General features: G+C 45.5%; 1 protein-coding gene across 7 annotated transcripts in view; it reads left to right on the forward strand.

Moving 5' to 3' along the window:
* Positions 1 to 22,681, forward strand: part of WDR25 (WD repeat domain 25) — a 139,823-nt gene extending 117,142 nt beyond the window's left edge. For 6 of the 7 annotated variants that reach the window (XM_032405935.1, XM_032405933.1, XM_032405929.1 and 3 more), the window contains exons 5-7: positions 18,569 to 18,739; positions 21,192 to 21,332; positions 21,968 to 22,381. In XM_032405935.1, the coding sequence (XP_032261826.1) occupies positions 18,569 to 18,739; positions 21,192 to 21,332; positions 21,968 to 22,189 (534 nt within the window). In that variant the 3' untranslated portion in view covers positions 22,190 to 22,381. Of the gene's footprint in view, positions 1 to 18,568; positions 18,740 to 21,191; positions 21,333 to 21,967 lie in introns of all 7 variants that reach the window. The other variant, XM_032405931.1, reaches the window with a different exon arrangement.
* Positions 22,682 to 25,369: the final 2,688 nt, after the last annotated feature.

Raw genomic sequence — 25,369 nt, forward strand, 5'->3', positions numbered from 1 at the left:
TCCCAGAAACATGCTATTATTTCATTTGTACGTACTTTTGTTTCTTTAAGAGGTAAGGACTTAAAAAAAGTATTATTATAGCATTGTCACCTCAACAGTTTAGCAGTAATTCCTTAATATAGTCAGATATCCAATTCATATTCAGATTTCCCTGATTACCTCATAATTTTAAACATTTTCAAGCAGTTGCTTTGTTTAAATCAGAATCCAAACATTTGGTTGATAAATCTCTCAAGTCTTGTTTAATATGTTCCTTTTCTTTTTACCTTGTAACTTATTTATTGGGGAATACGTTGATTGGATGTTCCTTTTCCTTATTGCATCCCCTGTGGTGTCATTTATCACATTCCTCTGTTCCCTGTATGTCTTATAAACTGGTGGTTACAGCTGCAGCAGTGCTTCCTACGCTGTGGTGTGCACGCAAATCACCCAGGGTGCTTGCTGCTCTGCTTCTAATTCTGACTCAGTGGGTCTGGAGTAGGGCCAGAGAAGATACACTTCTTTTCTTTTCTTGTTTTTTAGATTTACCTATTTATTTGAGAGAGAGCATGCACACACACACGTTAGCAGGGGGAGGGGCAGAGGGAGAGGGAAGGAGAGAAAGAATCCTCAAGGCGACTCCTCACTGCCTGAGTTGGGGCTAGATCCAAGGCCCTGAGATCATGACCTGAGCCGAAATCAAGAGTTGGCCGTTTAAACGGCACCACTGTTTTGCTTTTTTTTAAGTATCATTATGAACTCATGGATTTATAACATATTTGATATGTTTCAATCAGTTGTGGCTATTATTCCAATACTCAGATTGCCCTATATTTGGTGAGTGAACCTCTTTAAAGTAGGCTTCTGTGTCTTTTTTTGTTTGTTTGTTTTTAATTTTTCCCCCACCCTTGCCCCCTGGGTCTTGTGTCTTTTTTTTTTTTTTTAAATCAACTTTACTGAAGTATCACTTATGTACAGTTAACTGTCATGCATTAGAGTGCACAATTCAGTTAGTTTTGACAGATGGATACATCCATGGAGCCACCACCACAGTCAAGATACAGAATATTTCTATCACCCAAAAGTTTTCTCCTGCCCTTTGGCAATAAATCCCTCCCTGTACTTCATCTCCAAGGCAACCACTGATCCACTTTCTGTCACTACAGAGCAGTTTGCATTTTTCTAGACTTTTATGTAAATGGAATCATACAGTAGGTACTCTTTTATATCTGGCTTTTCTCAGTTCACGTGTGTTTGGTGTCCGTCCGTTTTGTATGTATCAGGATTCCTTTTGATTGCCAAGTAGTGTTCCCGTGGATGGATATATCAGTTTGTTTATACATTAACTGTTCAAGGACAATTTGGGTTGTTTCCAGTTTTTGGTTACCATAAATGAAGCTGCTGTGAATATCCATGAGCAAGTCTTTGTGTGGATATATATGTTCATTTCTCTTGGAAAATACCGAGAGTGTAATTGCTAAGTGGTATGCTGTGTGTATGTGTAAATTATGATAAATTGGCAAACTATTTCTTATTAGCAGTGTGGGAGAGTTTCACTCCCTCCACACTCTCATCAGCCCCTGGCCTTGTCAGTCTTTTCTTTTCCATTGTAGCCACTGTAGTGGGTGTGCAGTGGTGTCTGGTTGTGGTTTTAATTTTACATTCCTGATTCATGGGTTTGAATATTGAGTATCTTCTATGAAGGGTCTGTTCAAATCTCTGACCCACTTAAGATGATGATGATGATGATGATGATGATGATGAAGGAAAAGGAGAAGCAGCAGAAGTAGTAGTAGTTCTAGGAGTTCTTTGTATATTCTTCGATTGTTTTCTCCCCTTCCATGATTTCCTGTGTTCTATCTAAGAGATTCTTGCCTACTCTAAGGTTGCAAAAATTTTCCCTTATGTTTTCGTCTAAAAGTTTCACACTGTCAGGGCACCTGGCTGGCTCAGTCAGGGGAGCCTGTGACTCTTGATCTCAGAGTCATGAGTTTGAGCCCCATGTTGGGTGTAGAGATTACTTAAAAAATAAAGAAATAAAATTTTCCACACTTTTGCTTATACTTTTAGGTCTGTGATCCCTTTTGAGTTAATTGTTGTGTACGGTATCAGTAAGGTTTCTTCCTGTATTTTTGTTGTGTGGAATACTCTGTTGTTTTAGCACCATTTTCTGAAAAGACATTCCTTTCCAATTAGATTGTTTTTGGACCTTTGGTTGATAATCAGCTGGCCATGTAAGCATGGGTGTCTTTCTGGATACTCAGTTCTGTTCCATTGATTGCTTGACCACATTCTCTTGGTTACCATGGCTTTGTAGCAGTGTGTGAATTTTGGTAGTGCAAGTCCTCCAACTTTTTCTTTTTCAAAATTGTTCTTGCTATTCTAGGTTCTTTATATTCCCATTTTAATTTTGCAATCACCTTGTCAATTGCTACCAAAAAAAAAAAAAAAAGCCTGCTGGTATTTTGATTAGGATTGTGTCCAATTTACAGACCAGTTTTGGGAGAATTGACATCTTAACAGTATTGAGTCCTCTGATCCATGAGTGTACCATCTCTCTGTGTTTATTTAGGTCTTCTTTAGTTTCTTTCCCTGAGCAGTGTTTTGTAGTTTCCAATGTTTGGATGTTGGACATATTGTATTAAATTTATTTCTCAGTATTTCATGGTTTTGGATACTATTGTGAGTGGAATTTTATTTTAAATTTTATTTTCCAATGTTTATTGCTAATATGTAGAAATACTATTAACTTTCTTAACCTTGTGTCCTGTGACATTACTAAATTTATGTCTTAGTCCTAATAGCTTTTTCATAGATTACTTAGGAATTTTCACACACACAATCACATTGTCTGTGAATAATACAGTTTTAGCTTCCTTTCCAGTGTGTATGCATTTATTTCTTTTTCTTGCTGTATTGCAATCACTAGCATCTCCAGTACAATGTTGAATAAAAGTGGTGAGAATGAACATCCTTGTCTTTTTCCTGACTTTATGGGGAAAGCATTCAGCCTTTCACCATTAAGAATGATGTTAGGTATGGGTTTTGGGAAAATATCCTAAATCAGTTTAAGGGAGTTACCTTCTATTCTTAGTTTTCTGAAGGTTTTTATCATATATTGGTGTTAAACTTTGTCAAATGATTTTACCATATCTGTATTTTTTCCTATATTCAGTTAATATGGTGAATTACATTGATTTTTAAAAGAAATGTTACATGAACCATGCATTTCTGGAATAAACCTTACTTGGTCATGATGTATTATTTTTTTATATATGGTTAATTCTATTTGCTAATAATTTGTTAAGGATTTTAGATTTCTGTTTGGCTTATACTTCTTTCTTGTGTTGTCTTAGTCTTGTTTTGATGTAAGATTAATATTGGCCTCAAAAAAATGAGTGGAGAAATCTCTCATCATGTACTTCCTGAATGTTTGTGTAGGAGTGGTGTTATTTCCTCCTTAATGCTTGACAGAATTCACCAGTGAAGACATCTGGACCCAAGGTTTTCTTTGTTGGAAGATTTTTGTATTACAGAAATATTTTAAAGGTATATATGGGGCTATTCAGGTGTTCTGTTTCTTCTTCAGTCACTTTTGTAAACTTTTTTCTTTTAAGAAATTTGTCCATTTCATCTAAGTTGTCAAATGTGTTGGCCTCAAATTGATCTTAACATTATTTCATTACTTTTTTTTTTTTTTAAAGATTTTATTTATTTGGGGCATCTGGGTGGCTCAGGTGGTTAAATGTCTGCCTTCAGCTTGGGTCATGATCCCAGCTGGGGTCCTGGAGTCAAGCCTCACATTAGGCTCCCTGCTCAGTGGGGAGCCTGCTTCTCCCTCTCCCTCTGCTCTCTCTCTCAGGCTCTCTGTCTCTCAAATAAATAAATACAATCTTTAAAGAATAAAAGTAATCTTTAAAAATAAAAGATTTTATTTATTTACTTGAGAGAGAGAGCAGGTGTAAGCAAGAGCAAGTGAAAGATACAAGGCTCGATCCCAGGACCTGGGATCACGACCTGAGCCAAAGGCAGACGCTTAACCAACTGAGCCACCCAGGCGCCTTTGTTTCATTACTTTTTATTATTACTTTCATTCATTCATTATATTTCATTTGTTGTTACTATTTATTTATTAATTATTTATTATTTTTCATTATTTTTCCTTCCTGTTGATCTGAGTACCAATCTGGTGTCATTCCCCCAGTCTGAAGAACTTACTTTAACATTTCTTGTAGTACAGACTTCCTGGTGGTGAATTATCTCAGTTTTTGTTTATAAAAAACATCTTTATTTTGCCTTTGTTTTTTCCATGTCAGCCCTTTATGAAAATACCTTTATGGAAGTATAATTGACCTACATTAAACTGCATATTTGAAGTATACAGCTTAATAAATTTTGACATATGTATACGTCCATGGAACCATCACCACAGTCAAATTAAGTGATATATCCATCATCTTCAAACGTTTTTGTGCTCCTTTGTAATTTCTTCTCCTGCCCCTCCATGCCTTACACTTGTCTTCAGGCACCCACTGATCTGTTTTGTCATTATAAATTAGTTTCCATTTTCCAGAATTTTTTGTGTAAATATAGTCATAGGGTATGTACTCTTTTTTAATGTGGCTTTTTCCCCCATTCAGCATAATTATTTGAGATTGATCCATGTTATTGTGTGTACAAATAATAGTTTATCCTATCATATTGATAAGTAGGATTCCACAGTAGGATATACCATAGTTTATCTATTTACTATTGATGGGCATTGAGTTGTTTCCAGCTTTTGGTTATTACAAATAAAGTTACTATGAACATTCATGTGCAAGCCTTTTAGTGAGTACATGTTTTCATTTCTTTGGGTGTTACAGACTACATTGTGCCCCTCTCCCATTTATATGTTGAAGCCCTACCCCCTAGTGTGACTGTATAGGGCCTTTAAAGAGATAATTCAGGTTAAATGTGGTCGTAAAGGTGAGGCCCTAATCCAGTAGGACCGGTGTCTTTAAAAGAAGAGGAAGTGACAACAGAGCTTTCTCTGTGCTGCAGAGAAAAGGCCACATGGGGACATGGCAAGAAGTCCGAGTCTTCAAGCCAAGGAGAGAGGCCTCAGCAGAAACCAGCCCTGCGGGCACCTTGATCTTAGACTCCCCGCCTCCAGGATTGTGAGATAATAAATGTCTGTTGTTTAAGCCCCAAACTGTGGTACCTTTTTATGGCAGCCTCAGCAGACTTAAGATACTGGGTAAATACCTAGGATTAGAATGTCTAGGTCATATGCTGGTATATGTTTAGCTTTTGAAGAAACTTCCAGTTTTCTAAATGGTTGCACTATTTTACAGTCCCACAAACATTGTGTGAGGGTCTGCACACAATGTGATTGCTCTGCATCATAGCCAACACTTGCTATGATAGGCCTTTTAAATTTTAGCCATTCTGAAATGAGTGTAGTGGCATCTCACTGTGGTTTTAATTTGCATTTCTCAAATGACTGCTGATGTTGTGCATCTTTTCATGAGCTTCTTTGCCATCTGTATGTATATTTTTTAATGTCTGTTTAAGTTTCTTGTCCATTAAAAAAAAATCAGACTGTTTCTGTGTTACTGAGTTTTGAGAGTTGTTTACATACATGTTTATTACATGTATGATTTGCAAATACTTCCTTCCAGTGCATGGGTTGTATTTTCATTCTTATATTTTTGGAAGAGCAGAATTTAAAATTTTTGATAAAGTTTAATTTCCCAATGTTTTTCTTTTCTGATCATGTTGTTAGTGTTGCGTCTAAGCAAACTTTGCCTAACCTAAGGCCACGAAGATTTGCTTCTGTGTTTATTTTCAGAGGTTGTATAGTTTTGGGTTTTATATTAGTCTGTGGTCCATCTCATATTAATTTTTGCACATGGTGCAAGGTAATGGATGGAAATTCATGGTTTTGCATGTGGATATTCAGTATTCCTGCAACATTTGTTGAAAACAATACCCACACCTTTGCAACTATGGAAAATCAGTTGACTGAATATGTGTAGGTCTATTTTTGTAATCTTGTCTCTGCCATTGCTTTCTTTGTCTTTACACCAATACCCCATTGTTTTCTTGTTATCTTTCTCATTATTTTCATCTAATGAGTCTTGAAATCAGGTAGTATAAGTCTTCCAGGTTTTTTTTTTTTTCAAAATTGTTTTGCCTATTCTAGGTTCTTTGCACTTATATTTCAATTTTATAATCACTTCGTCAATTTTTTACCAAAAAAAGGCCTGCTTGAACTTTGAATGATATTGTATGTAATGTACCAATCAATTTTGGAGGAGAATTGAATTCTTAACAGTTTTGAGTCTTCCAATCCATAAACATAGTATACTTTTCCATTTATTTAAATCTAGTTTGGGGCGCCTGGGTGGCTCAGTCGATTAATTGTCTGACTTGATTTTTGCTCAGGCCATGATCTCAGGGTCCTGGGATTGAGTCCTGCATAGGGCTCTGCGCTCAGCGAGGAGTCTGCTTCTCTACCTCTCTCTCCCTCTGCCCCTACCCACCCTCCTCACATGTGCATGCTCTCTCTCTCTCTAAAATGAATAAATCTTTAAAAAAAAAAAGTCTAGTTTAATTTCTTTCACCAGTGTCTTATTGTAGTTTTTACTGTATAACTCTTTCACATTGTTGTTAGGTTTATCCCTAAGTATTTATATTTTTACACTATTGTAAGTAGTAGTATAAAATTTCAATTTCTGATTGTATATTGTTGGTATATAGAAATACACTGATTTTTGTGTATTCACCTTGAATTCCATAACTCTAAGTCATTTATTAGTTCTAGTTGCTTTTTTGTAGATACTGTTGTATTTTCTGCAAAGATGACCATTTCATCTATGAATAAAGGCAGCTTTAATTCTTTTTTTCCAATCTGGGTGCCATTTCTTCCTCCCTCCCATGCTGCATTCTATCCCTTCCTTCCAACTTACTGCATTGGCTTAAGCCTCTAGACCCGTGTTGAAATGAAGTGGCGAGGGTGGACATCCTTGCCTTGTTCCCAGTATTATAGGGGAAGTATTCATTCTTTTTCACAGTTACATATGTTAGGTATGTGTTTTTGTAGATGCCCCTATGAATTTGAGGACATTCCCTTTTATTCCTAGTTTGTTGAGTATTGTTATCGTGAATTACTGCTGGATTTTGTCAGTTGCTTTTCTAACATCTTTTGAGGGATAATGTTTTTCCTATTTACTCAGTTAATATGGATTTTGTCAATAGATTTTTTAGTTATTAAAACAACCTTGCATTCTTGGGATAAACTCCACTTGATCATGATTTATTATCCCCTTTATATAATTTGGGATTCTGTTGGCTAAAATGTGTTAAGAATTTTCACATCTGTGTTCAAAGGCATATTGATCTGTACTTCTCTGGTAATATCTTTGTCTCCTTTTGATATCAGGGCAATGCTGGCCTCATAGAATGACTTTGGGATTGTTCCTTTCTCCCCAGTTTGCTGGAAGAGTTTGTTTAGAGTTGCTATTATTTCTTCTGTAACGTTTGCTGGAATTGACTAGTGAAGTCATCTTAGCCTGAAATTTTCTTTTGGGGAAGATTTGAAATCTCAGATAAAATTTATTTAATAAATATAGGGTTATTCCAGTGTTCTCTTTCTCTTTGAGTGACCTTTGGTAGTTTGTGTCCTTCAAGAAGCTTTTTTCTTTCATCAAAATTATCTAATTTTTTGGCATAAATTGTCTAGAGGCTTGTTAATTTTGTTGACCTTTTCAAAGTACCAGATTTTTGTTTCATTGATTTTCTTTCTTTTCCTTTTAAAAATTTAATGATTTCTTAACTATTTCCTTCTGCTTAAACCTTGGGTTTAACTTTATATTCTTTTTCTAGTTTCTTAAAGTAGAAGTTGAGACTTTTGTTCTTTTCTAACCTAGATCAGTATCACAGGAGCTTCCCCTTATCCATGAGGGATATGTTCCAAGACCCCCAGTGGATGCCTGAAAGCAGGGATGGGACTGAACCCTGTATATACATACTATCTACTATGTTTTTTCCTATAAATACATGCTTATGATAAAGTTTACTTTATAAATTAGGTACAGTAATAGATTAGCAACAATACCCAATAAAATAGAACAATTATAACAACTTAGTTATAACAATATAATATGAGTTATGTGAATGTGGTCTCTTTCTCAAAAGATCTGGTTAAACTGTACTTACCCTTCCTTTTCTTGTGATGATATGAGATGATAAAATGCCTGTGTGATGAGGTGAAGTAAGTGACATGGGCACTGTGACGTAGCATTAGGCTACCACTGACCTTCTGACAGTATGTCAGAAGGAGGATCATCTGCATCCAGACCACAGTTGACCTCGGTGACTGAAACTCTGGAAAGCAAAACCGTGGGAAAGGGGAGACTGTTGTGTTAATTTCCCTCTGGGTGTTGCAGCTACATTAACACAACTGTTGATATATTGTGCTTTCATTTTTATTCATGAAAAAAATACTTTCTAATACCTTTTTTATTTCTTCTTGGTCCATGGATTATTGCAGGAGTGTGCTATTTAGATTCCAAATACTTGGGAATTTTCCAGATATCTTTTATTGATTTTTAATTCCGTTGTGGTACAGAGCATACATTGTGTGTTTAAATCCTTTTAAGTTTATTGAGACTTGTTTGACGTTCTAGAATATGGTCTACCTTAGTAAATGTTCTGTGTGTAATTGAAAATAATGTTTATTCTCCTGTTGTTGAGAGTAATGTTGTATACGTCTCAATTAGATTGAGTTAGCAAATCGTGTTATTCAAGTCTTCTGTATCCTTTCTAATATTTCTGTCCATTTGTTCTCTTAGTTAAGAGCAGCTGGTTGAAATTTGTGACTAGAAGAGTGAATTTGTCTTATTTCCTTTTTAAGTTCTATTAGTTTTCCTTCGTTTATTTTGAGGCTCTGTTATTAGGTACATAACCATTGAAGATTGTTGTTTCCCTGATGAATTGACTCTTTAATCATTATGAAAAGACTTTGTTTATCCCTGATAATATTCTTTATTCTGAAATCTCCTCTGTCATTAACCTCGGCGTTCCTGGTTTACTTTGATAACTGTCAGCATGATACATCTTTTGCCATGTTTTTACTTTTAACCTGTTTCTGTCTTTATATTTAAAATGTGTTTCAGGACACCTGGCTGGCTCAGTTGGAAGAGCATGCAACTCTTGATCTCAGGGTTTTGAGTTCAAGCCCCACGTTGGGTGTAGAGATTACTTAAATAAATGGGGGGCCTGGGTGGCTCAGTTGGTTAAGCACCTGACTCTTGATTTCGGCTCAGGTCATGATCTCAGGGTTGTGAGATTGAGCCCTGCATGGGGCTCTGCGCTCAGTGGGGAGTCTGCTTGTGGATTCTCTTTCCCTCTCTCTCTGCCCTCCCCACCTCTTGCTCTCTCTAAAATAAAAAAAATCTGGGGCACCTGAGTGGCTCAGTCAGTTAAACATCTGCCTTCGGCTCAGGTCATGATCCCAGGGTACTGGGATCGAGCCCCACACCAGGTTCCCTGCTCAGCGGGAAGCCTGCTTCTCCCTCTCCCACTCCCTCTGTTTGTGTTCTCTCTCTCTGTCAAATAAATAAAAATCTTTAAAAAATTAAATGTAAAAATCTTTAAAAATAATAAATTAACTTATTTATTTTATTATTATTATTTTTTAAGATTTTATTTATTTATTTGAGAGAGAGAGAGCACGTGTCAGAGAGCACTCATGAGCAGGGAGAGGTAAAAGGAGACTCCCCGCTGAGCAGGGAGCCTGATGAGGGGCTTGATTCCAGGACCCCGGGATCATGACCTGATCCGCAGATGACAAACTATAAAAAAATAAGTAAAATGTGTTTCTTGTAGGCAGCACTTCGTTGGATCTTGATCTTTAGTTTAGTTCTGTGTACCAGTCTTTTCCTTTGAGCTGGTGTATTCATCCTGTTTTCATTTAATGCAATCATTGGCGTGTTTGGGTTTCAACTCACCATCTTGTTTTCATTTGTTGCACCTGTTCTCTTCTCTCCTTTGTTTTTGTGTTTTGTTCCCCTTTTCTCTTGGATGAACTAGTATTTCTATGATTTCATCTTATCTGTTTTGTTGCTTTTTTAATCTGTGGATTTGTGCTGTTTTTTACTTTTAGTGGTTGCTTTAGAGTTCATAGTATATGTCTTTATCTTATCAGCCCACCCTCAAATCCTATCAGATCTCTACGTTTTGTGTGAGCATCTTACAATGTACAGATCTTCAGTTTTCCCCTTAATAGTCTTTGTGTTGTTGTTGGCATACATTTTATTTCTACATATATTACAGTCCCCACAATACATTGTTATTTTTGCTGGAAACGGCAAATTATTTTTAAAATATTTTAATAATAGAAAAGTATGTTCTATTTCCCTGCATATTTGGTATTTCCATTGCTTTTCAATCTTTTTAAAAAAGATTTTATTTGGGGCGCCTGGGTGGCTCAGTTGTTAAGTGTCTGCCTTCGGCTCGGGTCATGATCCCAGGGTCCTGGGATCGAGGCCTGCATTGGGTTATCTGCTCAGTGGGGAGGCTGCTTCTCCCTCTCCTGCTCCCCCTGCTCATGCACACACACTCTCTCTCTGTCAGATAAATAAATAATATATATTTTTAAAAAAGAGTGTTTATCTTTATGTCATTGAGGATTATTATAATCGCTATTTAAATGTGTCTGATAATTCCATCATCTGGGTCACTTCAGGGCTGACATCTATCATTTCTCTTTTGTGGTGGTTACTATTTACATTTTCCTGATTCTTTATATGTCAAGTAACTTCAGAATATATCCTGCACATTTTGAATATTATATGGTAAAATCCTGGGTCCTATTAAAGTCCTATGGAGAATAGTGATTTGTTTGTCTTAACAGGCAAGTGACCATGTTAGATTCAGATTCCAAATTCTTTCTCTCTTTCTTTGGGCAGTGGTTCCATTTTCATTGCAGTGTTCAAACCGTTTGTGATGCTGGGCCACGAAGGGGTTAGTTTCAGACTTGGGCAGTGGTTATATGGTATTCTGCTTCTCCTAGTTTTGGCTGTGCTTCTGAGAGTGTGTTCCATGACTGTATTGCTTAGGGATTGTTCTGGGGTGCCTGTCAGTTCACACATAGAACTAGAGGATTCTCAGCTCTCTCCTCTTTGGAACTTCTCCCACACCGCCTGGCCCCCCAGGGCCTCCTTTCCTGGTTCTTCTGCCCAGAGAGATGGCATTGTCTCAGACTGTTAGCCTTCTGCCTCGTCACGATATCTATAACTGGGATCCCTTTCAAGGCGAAGTAGCCAGAGAAAATAGAGGAAGAAAATAATGTGGCTTTTCCCCTTACCATTGTTATAATAAAGGTCCTTTCCCTCAGCTCTTCTATCCGGTTGTTTTCCTTCCCGGTTTTATGTACCTGTGCTGCGCACCCAGGGCACTGCGGTCCTGCGGTTGGGGCTGGCATTGCGTCAGGGCAGGAGAGCAAGAGGATGTATTTTGAAATTTCCCCCATACTCTCTGGCTTACAGGGGCCCATTTTCTTGTTCCTTTGACCAGAATGACAGATTTATTTCAGAATTTTTGCTGTCCATGCTCACTATGTAGTTCCTTAATTCAGTAAGTCCATTTGTCAAAGTCAGGAGTTAAAAGACAACAAACAAGCAACCCCCTCCCCCAAACCCCACAAATCTAGGCCCTTACCTTGCAAATTTTTATTTCCCTCCCCAACCCACTTGCTGTTATTTACTCTTTAAAGCCTTTAGGTAGTTGCTTTGTGAATTTTGTCCAGAGCTTTTAGTTGTAATTGGTAGGAGAGAATAAGAGGCCATAGCAGGCTTATTCCATTTTGGGTTAAATAAAACTAGATTTCATCTTTAAATCCAGTCTTTTTTTTTCTCTTCAGTATGTTTTGAATAATTTCAATTGCTGTGTCTTCTAGTTCATTATTTTTTTTTTTTGCTGCAGCAACTCATCTGCTGTTAATCCCATCTAATGTATTTTTCATCTCAAACATTGTGTATTTCATCCCTAGAAGTTCAATGGGGGACTCCTACATCCTCCACGTCTCTATCTACCATGGTCACTTTTGCCTCTACCCCCCCCCTTTTTTTAAGAGGGAGAGAGAGTGCACGTTGGGGTGGGGAAGGGCAGAGGGAGAGAACTTTGCAGGGCTCGATCTCACAACTCTGAGATCATGACCTGAGCAGAAATCAAGAGTGGGACGCTTAACTGATTGAGCCACCCAGGCGCCCCGCTTTCTTTTACCTTCTTAAATGTATGCTAGACAGTTACAATCACTGTTGTGGTGCCGAGGTCTGTCATCTATCACTTCTGGGTTTAGCTGGGTTTAGAGACCGTAATCTGAGTGATGTGGTTGCTCCTTGTTTCTAGACCCCTTCTGTGGACAGAGCTAGGAAATATTTTTGTTGTTAAGAAAAGAAATACATCAGGGACTCCTGGCTGGCTCAGTCGATGGAGCGTGTGACTCTTGATCTCAGGATTGTAAGTTTGAGCCCCTTGTAGGGTGTGGAGATTACTTAAAAATCTTAAAAAAGAAAAAATACTGATTTTTTTCCCCAATTCAAATTTAGGATTATAGAATTTTTCTTTAACTTCTTTGGTTTTATATATTTTCTCTTTTTTATACTGGAAATTTTTATTTCTATCTGCCTTCGCACAATTTTTGGGGTATATATATCAACACTAACTATGCGATGACTGAAGACAGTTTAAGATTTCTTGTGGTTCTTTTGGTCCCCAGAGTATGTCCAGTTAGGATCTACCATCAAATTACTGATTTTCTGTTCAGAATGTATATTCAACTAAGGATGTGCCATTATATTAGTGTCCTTTAGTGTCTCTCAAAATAAATCCCATTTGTGTGGCTAAGCCACCAGCTCAACACATGGTTAGTTTTATTTGCTTAATTTTGCTTTCACATCTTAGAGCCTGTTTTATGTTAATTTGGTTGCATCATTTTATAAAATATATACCTGACTCTAGAGAAGGAATTGGAAAACTGTAGCTCATAGGCCCGATCTGGCTTGCTACCGGCTTGGTACGATCCTTGAGCTAAGAATGGTTTCTGGGGTGCCTGGTGGCACAGTCGGTTAAGTGTCCCTACTCTTGATTTCCGCTCAGGTCACGATCTCAGGGTTTTGAGATCGAGCCCCGCTGTTGGGCTCCGCACTCAGCGTGGCATCTGCTTGAGATTCTCTCTGTCCTCTGCCCCTCCCCCCACTTGCGCTTGCACCTGCTCTCTCACTCTCTCTAAAATAAATAAAATCTTAAGAAAAGAATGGTTTCTACATTCTCAAATGGTTGTAACGTACACATCTGGGCACATGCCTTCACACATGTACATGCACACAGGAGAGTACGCAGCAGTAACTGTATGTGTCCCCCAAACCCTAAATTGTTTACTGTCTGGCCCCTTACAGACATCTTCTAAGTACTATCTCTAATCCTGTCTCATCCTGTCTCCTCCGTTCTCTTTATTTACTTCTTTAGTTTCTGGTTTATCTTTCTGTTGTTTTTAATGGATGCAAGCCACACACACGTATTCCTGTCCCCTCTTCCACTCACCTTGTACACTGTTTCTCTGCCACCTGGGGCTTTTCTCACTGGACAGTATGTCTTGGAGGCCGCCCCGTAGCAGGGCGGGAGGGCAGGCCCCACTCTTCGCAGCTGCATCACCTTCTGGAATGTGATGTACTAAGGTTTATTCAACCGGTCCTTTCTGGATGTACATTTGGGTTATTTCCAGTTTTTTATTTTTACAAGCATTGCAGCTTTCAGTGGTGTTGTACTTACATCTTTTTGGGGTTTTGCCAGTGTGCCTTTGGGATCGCTCCTACAGGTTGCTTTGCAGGGTCATGCAGATTGCTGAGAAACAAGGCATGTGTTAGTTTGCTCGATGTTGCCCCAGTTCTCTCCACAGGGATTGTATGGTTTTGTGTTTCTGTCAGCAGTGTGTACAGTTAGCTAAAGCCCTACAGCCACCTAATGGAGTGTGTTGTCAAACTGGGATTTTGCTCATTGGATAGGTAAGAAATGGTATCTCTGTGTAATTTAAATTTGCATTTCTCTTGTTATGAGCAAATGAAAGGACCAGTTACATTTCCTTTTATGTGAACTCTGTTCACTTTTCTAGCATTTTTTTGTACAGGTGCTGGGTCTTTCTCACCTGTTTTGAGAAACTATGTATTAGGGATAGTAACCTTTGCCTCTAATATAAGTTGCAAATATTTCTCCCATTTGTCATTTTTACTTACTTTTTTTTGGTGCCGTGCAATGGTTTTTAAAATTATTAATATTTTCATGTAGCGAGGTTAACCCATTTTTCTTCTCATTGCTTCTGGCCTCAGAGCCATGGCTAGGAAAGTTCCCCCAGCTCCAGGTTGTAGAAAAACTCAATCAGGTCCTCTTTTCTATTTTGTTTTTTTTTTAACATAAGTTTCTGACCCGTTTTGAATTTATTGACAGAGTGCTTTTGGTGTGCTCTGTGATTGGCTACTTGTGTGAATTTAAACTATAGAAACAGGCCCTTTTGCTCCCTTCTCCAGCTTGTTTTTATGCATAGATTCCTGACATCTTAGCATTTGAAGAGACCCCAATGTTTATTTACAGGGAGAAGGAATTGAACTCTGGGGAGAAGGAACTTGTCCAAGGACCCACAGCTCTGAGCTGGGGACTTTGGCTCTGGCTGGCCCCAGAAGAGAAGGTTTCTGAGCATCTGCCTCGTGTCAGCCACTTAGCCAGGCACATTGCCTTTGTTTGCTCCCAAGCTGTAGGCCCCATTTCTCTCCCCACCTTACAGGTGTGGAGGCTGAAGCAGAGAAGCGTGGTTTGCCCGGGACCCAGAAGTTTAGCAACAGGCCCCCAGGGTGTCTGCCTGAGAGCTTGGGCCCTCCCACGGGGGAGGGAGGCCTCCACCAGACTCCCCAGGGCCAGCGATGATGTGACATTGAATGAGGTGCTCTGCTTCTGCCTCCCACCCCCACCGTGGCCTCAGAGTTCCTTGAGAGTCAGGTTTCCTTTGTCTCCATGTCCAGGACCACAGGAGGACCCTGTGACTGAGTGGCATCCCCCAGGGTGTCTAATGGGGCAGGGATGACGGCTCCCCAAGTGCTGGCTTAGCCCCAAGTGCCAGGATGTTGCTGGGAGCTAGAGACCTCAAAGTCCCTGCTTTTCAAGCTGTCCTTTTGTTCACTGATCATTTGTGTATCCACTCATTCACTTATCCAGCCATCGGTTCAACACACCTTAGTAATGCCTGCGCTGTGCAGACTCAGTGCTGCCCAAGGGCGACCTGGAGATGTGACAGATGCCAGTCCCCAGGAACTCACGGTCCTTTGGGGTCGGCAGGTGACTGAGGGAGCATGGGGTCCCATGGGACCCAGAGCAGTGTCTCCCCTTGCCTTTCCTCAGGCTTGGGTGCAGAGGAGTGGTGGGGTGGGGTCAGGGGGCTAGGACACCCCAGTCCTCCTGTCTGGGGTCCAGCAGCGCCCAGAGGCAGAGGTTTGCTTGTTGTCAGTCCAAGCCCTTTGTGGTGATGACCAAAAGGCCAGGCCTGGAGAGGGAAGGGACTCCCCCAGGCACATAGTATGTCAGCAGCTGGGCCAGGAACGGAGCCCAGCCTGCGCCCCCAACCCCGCGCCCTTTGGAAGTGGCAGGAATGCGAGGAAGGATGAATCAGAGTTAGCCCAGAGTTTCCCACATTTGTCTGGAGGGCTGAGCAGTTGTCAGATTTCAGGGATGTTGAGTGATTTTCATACCTGAGTATGTCGTGGTGTGGATTACGTCTCCCACTTTCCCCAAAGCCAGAGCCTTCAGCCAAGTATCTGCTTCCTGCCAGAAGAGTCTGAGGAGGGCTCCCTTCTGGATCCAGCTAGTTAGGCCCGCGCAGCACCATCCCATGCCCCTGGGATGGGACACACCAGCTGTCGTCGTAATTAAGGTTGCCATAAAACCCACCAGCTAGACGCACAAATGGCACCTCTGCTCTTTCCCGGGGCAGGAGCAGTTGTGAAGGCGAGTAAATCACGTTCGGCAGCGATCACTTCAAAGGTCAGCTTTCCACTTACAGCGCGTCATTGGCAGGGATCGCCCATAACACGGCTTGTTTCCCGGCCATTCAATTTTATGGCGCCCTAATGAATTGGGCCGTTTCCATCCATTCTCAGGAACGTACAGAACAACGGTTTTCATTCTCCTGGAAAGTTTGTCTTGGGAGGCAGGTGTGTCGGGCTCGCGGGTAGTTCTGTCATGGACAGGCCGAGGGCCCCTGGCACCGTGCTCCTCTCTGGGCCTTCACACCACCCTCTGGGAAAAGCTACCTCTGGGCTGTTCTCATGAGACCATTTATGTGGAACCCCTGCCCAGTGGCTGCCATTTACCTGGCACTCAGAAGCAGCAAGGGGGGCCCTCTTCTTCCTGTCTCCTTTCCTGGGTCAGTGCATTTCCCAAGCCCCTGTGGGGATCAGGGTGCTGTGAATGGAGAGGGGTCTGTGGCATGTAGGCCGGAACCTGCGCCCAAGAGCTCCTGGTCCTCACTGCCAGGGAGCCGGGAAGTGCCCGGCGCATGTGTGAGCCCACCAGTGGCCATTCTGTGTGAGCTCCTGTTGCTCTGGGGGCTACCCCGTGCCTCCCCCCCTCCACCAGGGAGGGCAAGCTGCTCAGTGCGCCAGCCGCAGCCAGGGGCGTGAGTCGGGCCAGACACTCTTCTCTTGGTAGTTGCTACCCTGGCCATCTCTGGGTTTCCTGTCCCTCACCTGAACGGTGGTGACGGAGAGGGCTTTGGGAAAAGGGGAAGAAAGGCGTCGAGGCCCAGTGTGGCCTGGGCCAATGGAAGCCTGGGGTGGCTGAAGTGAGGGGTGACTGGAATGGCGCTGGGATGGGAGGAGCCGGCAGAGAGACTGCTCCAGAGCCATGATTATGGGCATTGCTCCCGCCCCTCCCCTCCCCACCAAAGTGGATTCCAAACACAGCCTTGGGGTGGCACTGTTGTGAGTTGGACTGTTGTGCAAACTCAAGGGAGCTCATATTGGAGACTGTGAAGGCACGCGGCGCCGTGCCATGCCCCCCCACCCCCCGCCGCCCCAGGCCCCAGCCTCAGACTGGGCAGGTGGAGCATTTGGCCACCAGCACCCCCACTGGGCCCCTCTGGCTGGGGGCACGAGAGACGTCCTCCCCTGTCCACACTCTGTGAGGCTCAGGGCTGGGGAGCAGCCACAGGCTGGCTTTCTGCCCTGTATTCAGAGGCCTGCAGGGCTGCCCTCTTTTCTGCCTCTGGATCACTCTTCAGGCTTCAGGGGGGCTCACCCTGAAATCAACTTGGCTAGGGGCTGCTTCTGAAGAGGCTCAGAGAAGAGCAGTCATTTGCCTCTATCCTCCCCCAGGAAATTGTCTCCTTATTTATGGAGGTAGGGAGTGGCCAGTAGGAGACTGGGTTGTGGGCCCCAGGGAAGCAGCAGGGATGGGGAGAAGGCCACCACCCTGGTGGTGGGACTTTGGGCAAATCCCTACATCTCTGAGCCTCAGTGTTCCTCATCTGGAGAACGGGTCTCAAAACAGCCTAAATTGACTTTATAGAGTGCTGCGTGTAATGTGAATTTGACTTATATACATTTGAAAGAGGATGATAGAAAATATATCTGCAAAATTTTAGAGGTTGTGAACTCCAGTTTTTTAAAAAAAATTTGTCAAGACTTCTTTTTCCCCAGTCAGCAGGTGAGGGACCAGAGAACTGTGTTTATGCTGTGGCCACATGGTGGCGCCCTGGGAGCTGGTAAACAGGCCAGCCAGGACCAGCCGGAAGGCCTGAGGCCACCTTGTATTGGCCTCTTGTTGAATATTGCAGTCTAAAGCATGCTGTCAGTGAGTTTGTTAAGTGGAGATACTTGTTAGTCCCGATACTGGGACCCTCCCCCAACCTAAACCAGTTGCTTTAGAATGGAAGGTGAATGTGATAAAATGCTCTGGAGAAAAAAGAACTGCTTGATAGTTAATCACATTGGTTTACAAGACAGGCAGCTATGAAATATTGGCCATGATGCTAATAAGTAAAAGTATCTTTAAAGCTAATCTGTGTATTGTGGTTCTGCCTTTATGGTCTCCAAGGACTCTGGCTTTCTGCAGTACAGTTACTATTCCAGAGAGAGTAGGCTGGGGTTTTGTGAGCTGTGAATTATGTGATGTCTTTAGAAGCAAGAGCCTCTCACAATATATGGCCTGGTATCAGTGGGCATCATTGATGCCCTTTTGGTGCCCTTGGGCAATAGGCCCTTCCCAAAGCTCGCTTTTATCAGGCACCAGCTGCTGTCTAGAGGACTGGTGTGATTGGAGAGATCATCACGCCTCCCTGGGTGGCTAATGGATGGTGGTCATGTGTCTGTAGACGTGGGGTGGGCACGCGACAGGGAGGACTGTCTGTGGGGAGGGGCCATCAAGCAAGGCTGTATCTCCTAGCAGCCCAGCACTGCTCTCACTGGACCCACCTGCTGGCTGGGCTCTTGGCCCTCCCTGTGGGTGCCTGCCCTGTATTCCTGAGGCCCACCAGCATGATAGGTGCCCACTCTTGCAGGTGGTGAGAAGCTACAAGGCGACCATCCAGCAGACCTTGGACATCCTCTTCCTCCAGGAAGGCTCTGAGTTTCTGAGCAGCACAGATGCTTCGAGCCGGGACTCTGCTGACCGCACCATTATTGCCTGGGATTTCCGGAGCTCTGCCAAAATCTCCAACCAGATTTTCCACGTGAGAAACCCTATTTGGCATTGCTTTTCAGTTTGTTTCAGCTGCAGGATGTAGCCATGTAGCCCTAAGCTGCTGAGATCCTAGGTCACTTCCTGGTGGGGATGGCTCAGCAGGCAGGATCTTTAGAGACCATTCAGGTGCCTGAAATCTCTTGGGTCGGGTAGACAAGCGTAGGTCCAGGCCTGCCTGGAAAGCCTTCCAGAGGTTCCAGATCACAGCACCTCCATGACTGTCCTACTCATCCTCTGCCTGGCATGGCCACTCTGTAGGGGAAGGGTGTGGAGGGGCCATCCATCCAGATCAGTAGAAGACTGCCACACAACCCAGGACACTTCTACCTTCCCTCTGCCACCCCAGCCAGCCCCTGGGTTTCCGTCCCACCCTTGCTCAGTGTGTTTGGCAGGAGCTGTGACTTGGAAGTTCAAGCAGGGACCCAAGGTTAGATCACCTCTGTTAAAGTCCTGGATTCACCACTTACAAGCCCATTATGTAGCCTCTTTGATTCTCATTTTCCTCTTAGGAAATTGAGGATGAGAATATTATTTACCTCTTAGAGTCGTTCTGAGAATTGAAGGAGATAATGCTTATAAAGGATCTAGCACAATGCCAGGCACAGGGGGTGCTCCATAAATGCATTATCTATCATCACCATCACCACCATCAAATCCAACATCTTCACCACTCCACCACCATCGTCACCATCATCACCACCACCACCACCACACCACCACTACCACCACCACCACCACCATCATCACCACCATCACCACCATCACCATCATTGTCACCATCACTGCCACCACCATCACCACCATCACCACCATCACCATCACCACCTACCACCATCACCACCATCACCACCATCATCACCATCACCACCACCACCACCATCATCACCACCACCATCACCACCATCACCATCACCATCACCACCCACCACCACCATCATCATCATCATCATCACTACCATCTTCATCATCATCATTTTATAAGATTTCAGTTAAGCTATGGCTAATCTCTTTGGTACTCCCCCTGCCGAATTTAAAAATATATATTAGGTGTACATATATACCTTCTCCCCTTCCCTGCCTTTCCTTTTCTCAGAGGGTTCTACATGACCCTGAGCAAACCAGTCTCTAGACCTTTACTGCAGGGAGCTAGTGAGCCCGCTGGGAAGGACAGGCTCTGGGAGGGGGCTGAATGGGCCTGCCTCCAACAGCCTGTGCAGAAACCAGGGCAAGTGGGTGAGGTAGATGAAAATGCTGAATGCCCTCTTAAAAATCACACCTCCTCCGTTTCCGTGCGGGTGAGCAGGCGAGCAGCACGCTTGGGAGCTTGTCAGGTCACCGTGGCCCTGGCGCCTCCGACGGACATGGTAGTCTGCAGCTCTCTTCTACCTGCTCCCCACTTTGCTCTCTGAGTTTGGGCTCTTTTAGACAGTGTGGCTTCAGGACGACACTTAGAATAAAGGAAGGACAGGTGTAGTTGAGAAGGGAGTTTGTAGGGGTGTTTCCATGTGACCCAGCCTGTCAAACAGTGACAGTTTCTTGCCTTGTGCTTTGAACACTTTGTTCATGCCTTTTTCTTCTTGCCTGGCCGTTCACCTCCTCAGTTACTGTGTGTGGGGGCTGCGAGGAGCCTGGGCTGGGCTGGGGCTACCCTGAGGACTCACTGTGGAGGGGGGAGGCGGGTGTGTAGACTTGTTTCCTGTCACTCTGTAGCAAAGTACTGCAAAGTTGGTGGGTTAAACTAACAAATTCACTCTCCGTTCTGGAGGCCAGATGCCTGATAGGTCTCACTGGGTTGAAATCAAGGTTTTGTCAGGGCCCATTCCTTCTGGAGGCTCTGGGGGAGAGTCTGCCCCTGCTTCTTCAGACCCTCTGCTCTGTCTCCATGTCTCCTTCTCTGTGTGTCTGATCTCCTGCCTTCCTTTTATAAGGACACATGTGATTGCATTTAGGGCAGTAATAGGGGATAATATCCCCACCTCAAGAAGCTTAACTTAATTATATCTGCAAAGACACCCCCTCCACATTTTTGCCATATAAGGTGACATTTACAGGTCCCAGGAATTAGGACATAGCTGTAGTTTGGGGGACCATTTTTCAGTCCACCACTAGGGCCATGAACCAAGGAATATTAGGAAGGGCAAGAAAACAGATTACCCTCAGAACCTCCGGAAGGAACACGGCTCTGCTGACACTTTTGATTTTAGCCCAGTGAGACCCGTGTCAGACTTCTGACCTCCAGGACTCTAAGAGAATAAATGTTTGTAGTTTTAAGCCATGAAGTCTGTGGCATTTTGTTAGAGCAGGCCTGGGAAACAGACCCCTAAGCCCAGGTTTGGGGGTTGGACACAAGGATCCAGGAGTAGAGTGCTGGGTGGCATGTTTATTGGCGGCAGAGGCCCAGTTGGGAGCTTTTTCCAGCCTCTCTGTGGCCTGTTTCTCAGGAGAGATACACGTGCCCCAGTCTCACCTTGCACCCCCGGGAGCCCGTGTTCCTGGCGCAGACCAATGGCAACTACCTGGCTCTCTTTTCCGCCGTGTGGCCCTACCGGATGAGCAGGAGGCGGCGCTACGAAGGGCACAAGGTACTGTGTTCCTGTCCCCCAGGGCGAGAGTGGAGCCCTGGCCCCAGAGCCGCCTGCCAGACAACATCAGCAGTGGACTTGGGGCCCCAGAGTGCACAGACCCTCTTCCTGGGTAGATTCTGTTTTCTGTTTCCCAGGTGACCACATGCCATGTGGCCTGGTGTTCACTGACGGCCCTTGGCCACATCTGGTTCTATCTCCAGGCCGCAGGTGCTGGGCAGGAAAGGTTTTCCCTGACTTAATGGCTCACATGGACAGGTCATGGGGGTGGGGGAGGGAAGACAGGACAGAACAGGGCTGGGGGCCATTTCTGCATCTGTCCCCTTCCCCACGGAGGCCTGCCTCACTGGGGCAGAAGGGGCCAGGGACTCAGTGGCTGTTGGTGAGGCCAGACACGGTCAGCTATGCAAAAGCTGTTCCAGCTGCATTCCACTAAACTGGCTTCGTGAAACAGGATCCATGCTGGGACCCCAGCCTTATGGGGGGAGCTCGGGCCTTGGCTTTGGGGATGCTGGGTGGCTAGCCCTGAGCCTCAGGCTGCCCCTCTGTAGGATGGGTGTAACAGCCCCCCTCACGGGCTGCCTGGAGGAGCCGCTGTTGTGTGGCCTGCTCACCCTCTGTGTTGCCCTCTGCAGGTAGAAGGCTACTCGGTGGGCTGCGAGTGCTCCCCAGACGGTGACCTGCTGGTGACGGGCAGTGCCGACGGCCGGGTCCTGCTGTACAGCTTCCGCACTGCCAGCCGGGCGCGCACGCTGCAAGGGCATGCCCAGGCTTGCGTGGGCACCACCTTCCACCCTGTGCTGCCCTCTGTCCTCGCCACCTGCTCCTGGGAGGGTGACATTAAGATCTGGCACTGAGCCTCCTCGTTCAGAGCCTCTGGATGCCGGCCGGCCCTGGGCTCCCATTCCTCCTTGGGGTGGGTGGGTGTGAAGAAGCACTGAGGTTGCCTCTGATCAAAGCTGGGTGGAGGCTACCTCCACCACACTCTGAGCCTCAGTTTCCACATCTGTAAAATGGGGACAGAGATCTGTTTGCCTCAGGGTTGTGAGGACCGCATTAGCGGAAGTGCCTGGCAGGTTGTTGGTGGTGCTCAATAAACATGAGTGTTTTGCTATTTCTTAGGTTATTTTAGCGACACATATGTGTTGGCAGCTTCCTTGCACCTGCCCCCTCCCAGGCCTTCTGGGGCTCCGAGACAGACCAGTGGGAGCTTGAGATGGGGCAGCCCCCCTCTGCTGATCCTGCCGATGGACCTGACTCCCGGGGCCATGAGGGGCCTGTGGGGGCTCTGGGTCTGAGAGCTGCCCTCAGGAACTCCATGTGGGAGCATGGCAGTCCCCACCAGTGTCGTAGGGCCCAGGCTGCCTCCCTTTCCCCACCAAGCATGGGCCAGGGAGTCCCACTGCCTATAGGTTATGCGCACTGTCCCAGTGAAGAAGCGATGTGCAGAAGGCTCCTGAGGAGCCCTGAGGGGTTAGACTGGCAGGAAGACCCAGCCCCCCGGGGTCTGAGCAGGTAGGTGAGCTCTAGCACTAAGTCTCACCAGGACCATAATTGAGGGGCCACCCTAAGAGCCCAAGGATCCACTTAGGTGAGGAACTGCAGGTACCATGACTCAGGGCAGGGGTGTCCCTGTGGCCTTGGAAGGCTTCCTGGTGGAGGCAGACCGTGAGTTGGTGAGGAGGGCATCCCCAGCAGGGGAGTCAGTGAGGAAGTGCAGAGGACCCAAGGAGGAGGCCCATGGGCGGGGGAGCCATGGGAATAGGAGCCACGGGGTGCCCAGCTTTGCCTCTCCAGAACCTGAGTTTTAGGCCAGCTCTGCGGTCAGCATAGCTGAGACCTCGTGAGTCATCTCTCCTCTGAGCCTCAGTCTCCCCATTTGTGAGGCGGTGTCAGGACCCTCAGCCTGCGGGCTTACTGTGTGGCTCCAAGGAGGTCAAGTCTGTGGGAGGTGTCGGCACGCCAGGGGTTCCATTCCTGGGAAGGGCATCTGGAGCTTGCAGAGGGTTGGTGCGTAAATGCGTTTATTTCAGTATGTCTGACTTACTCAGGGGTTCATGGGTCAGGCGTTCCGGGCAGAGGGAAGGGCAGTGCAAAGGCCCTGAGGTGGGGCTTATCCTAAGGGCCTACTCCTTTTCTAGCCTTCATCCCTGCCCCCACACCCCGCCCCACTATCAGTGCGGAGCCTGGCAGGCAGTGGGTGTTGAGTGGATACAGCCCCTGCTGTGCCTGAACTGGGGTGGGGAGGCTGGAGCTGAGCATGTGGGTGGGGTGGGGGAGCACGTGCTCTTCAGGCTGGTGAGAGATGTGAACCCCCAGGCTCATGCAGGACGCAGGGTCCCAGTGACTCTGTCTGCTGCCAGGCTGGGTGTTGGCGGAGCTCAGGTTGGGAGCACTTTCTCTTTTTAGGCTCAAGAATGGCAGATTTGGTGAAAAGAAAGAGAATCACATCCCATGCTCCGAGGGCCTGGTCCCCTATGGAGGTGGAGACCCCCATGAGGCACTGTCCCCAGCAGAGTGGCCAAGGAGCAGATTCGGAACGTGGTGCAGGTGATGGGCACTCCTCCCTCACCCCTCGCGGGGCTGCCCTGCTGAGCCTCTCGCCCACACTCTTTCTCACCCCCCACCCTCTAAATGAGTTCCCCTGCTCTGTGTGGGAAGCTCAGTGATCTTAGGAGCCTGCTCTCAGGTCACTTTCTCTGTGAAATGGAGCCTTCCCATATCACCCGTATCCCTGATAGGCTAATGGCTCCCGCCCTTCCTCACCCCCCACCTTGCTCCCATGGCATGGTGCCTCAGGGCCTTTGCTCCTGCCGTCCCCTCCACTGGGTCGTGATTTCCCCCAGTGCCCCCGGCTCCCTGCCTGTCTCGTGGGATGTGCAGATAGCAGACCTTCAGGGAGCCTCCCCTGATCTCTGTGCCTAACACGCTCCCGTCATTCTCGGTCTTTTTACCTAAAGTGCTTAGCTCTGCCTGAGGTTGTCCCCCCGCCCCGACACAAGGTGTGTGCATGGAGTGTGAGCTTCCCAGGATTCCAGGTGTCTGTTCCCTGCTGTACGCCTGGCCCCTGGCCCACAGGAGGCAGTTGATGAATAACTGCATGTGTGGTCCATCGGCAGGACACAGGCTCTGGGGTCAGATAGACAAACTTAAACCCTGCCGTCACCTTTCATTGTGTGGCTGCAGGCAAGTGCTGAGCCACCCAGTGCCTCGGTTTCCCCTTCTATGAAATAAGAATTGGTAATACCCAGCTTGTGAGGATTCATGAGGTTGGGTCCGTACAGCTCTTGGCAGGACCTGTATACAGTAGGCGCTCAGGAGACAGCAGCTGGGAGTGTTAGGAATATACCCACCACCAGTTGATGCAGGAGCTGAGCCAGCTTAGACCAGACGGTGCATTTTGGCCCCATTCTCAGGCCTCATCATGGCAGGCCAAGGATGGATGAGACCCTCTCTCGTCCTTTGGCCTCGGCCTGAGCCTGGTTCACTCTCGTGGCAGAAGCCCCCAGAGAGGGGCTGCCTCCTTCCTCTGTTCCAAGGGTTGACAAGTCTCAGGAAGGACTCTGATCGACTAGCTTCTGGTGCACTCCCACTCCGGACCAGGAGTCCTCGGCCAGGCATAGCTCTCACTACATAGCTGGAGGGGAGAGTGGTGGGACCCGTTACAAGTGTTTTCATAAGGGTGTGTCTCCCTAGATCCAGCCTGAACAGGCCCTCGGCACACGCTTGTTGGATGAACGAGTAGTGATGTGTGAATGAATCCGGACACAGGCCAGGAGGAAGGGCTGCCCTTGCTTGCGGTGCAGGGGTCCTGGCTTTCCCAGGGCACCTCTCATCTGCCTGTCCCATCCCCATTTCCACCGTCCAGCCCCAGATCCTAGAGTCCCGATGTCCTGCTGTCTAGCGCAGCCTGAACTGGGTGGCTTTCTGCCCTTCTTGTGTGGAGTATCTTCTGAGTGAGAATTTCAGCACATGGTTTTCTGATTGCTTTCCCCACTGTGAGCTGTTATTATTACCACTTTTTTTTTTTTTAATAT

The sequence above is a fragment of the Phoca vitulina genome, unplaced genomic scaffold (genome assembly GCF_004348235.1).
Source record: "Phoca vitulina isolate PV1807 unplaced genomic scaffold, GSC_HSeal_1.0 scaffold7, whole genome shotgun sequence".
Taxonomy (NCBI): Eukaryota; Metazoa; Chordata; class Mammalia; order Carnivora; family Phocidae; genus Phoca; species Phoca vitulina.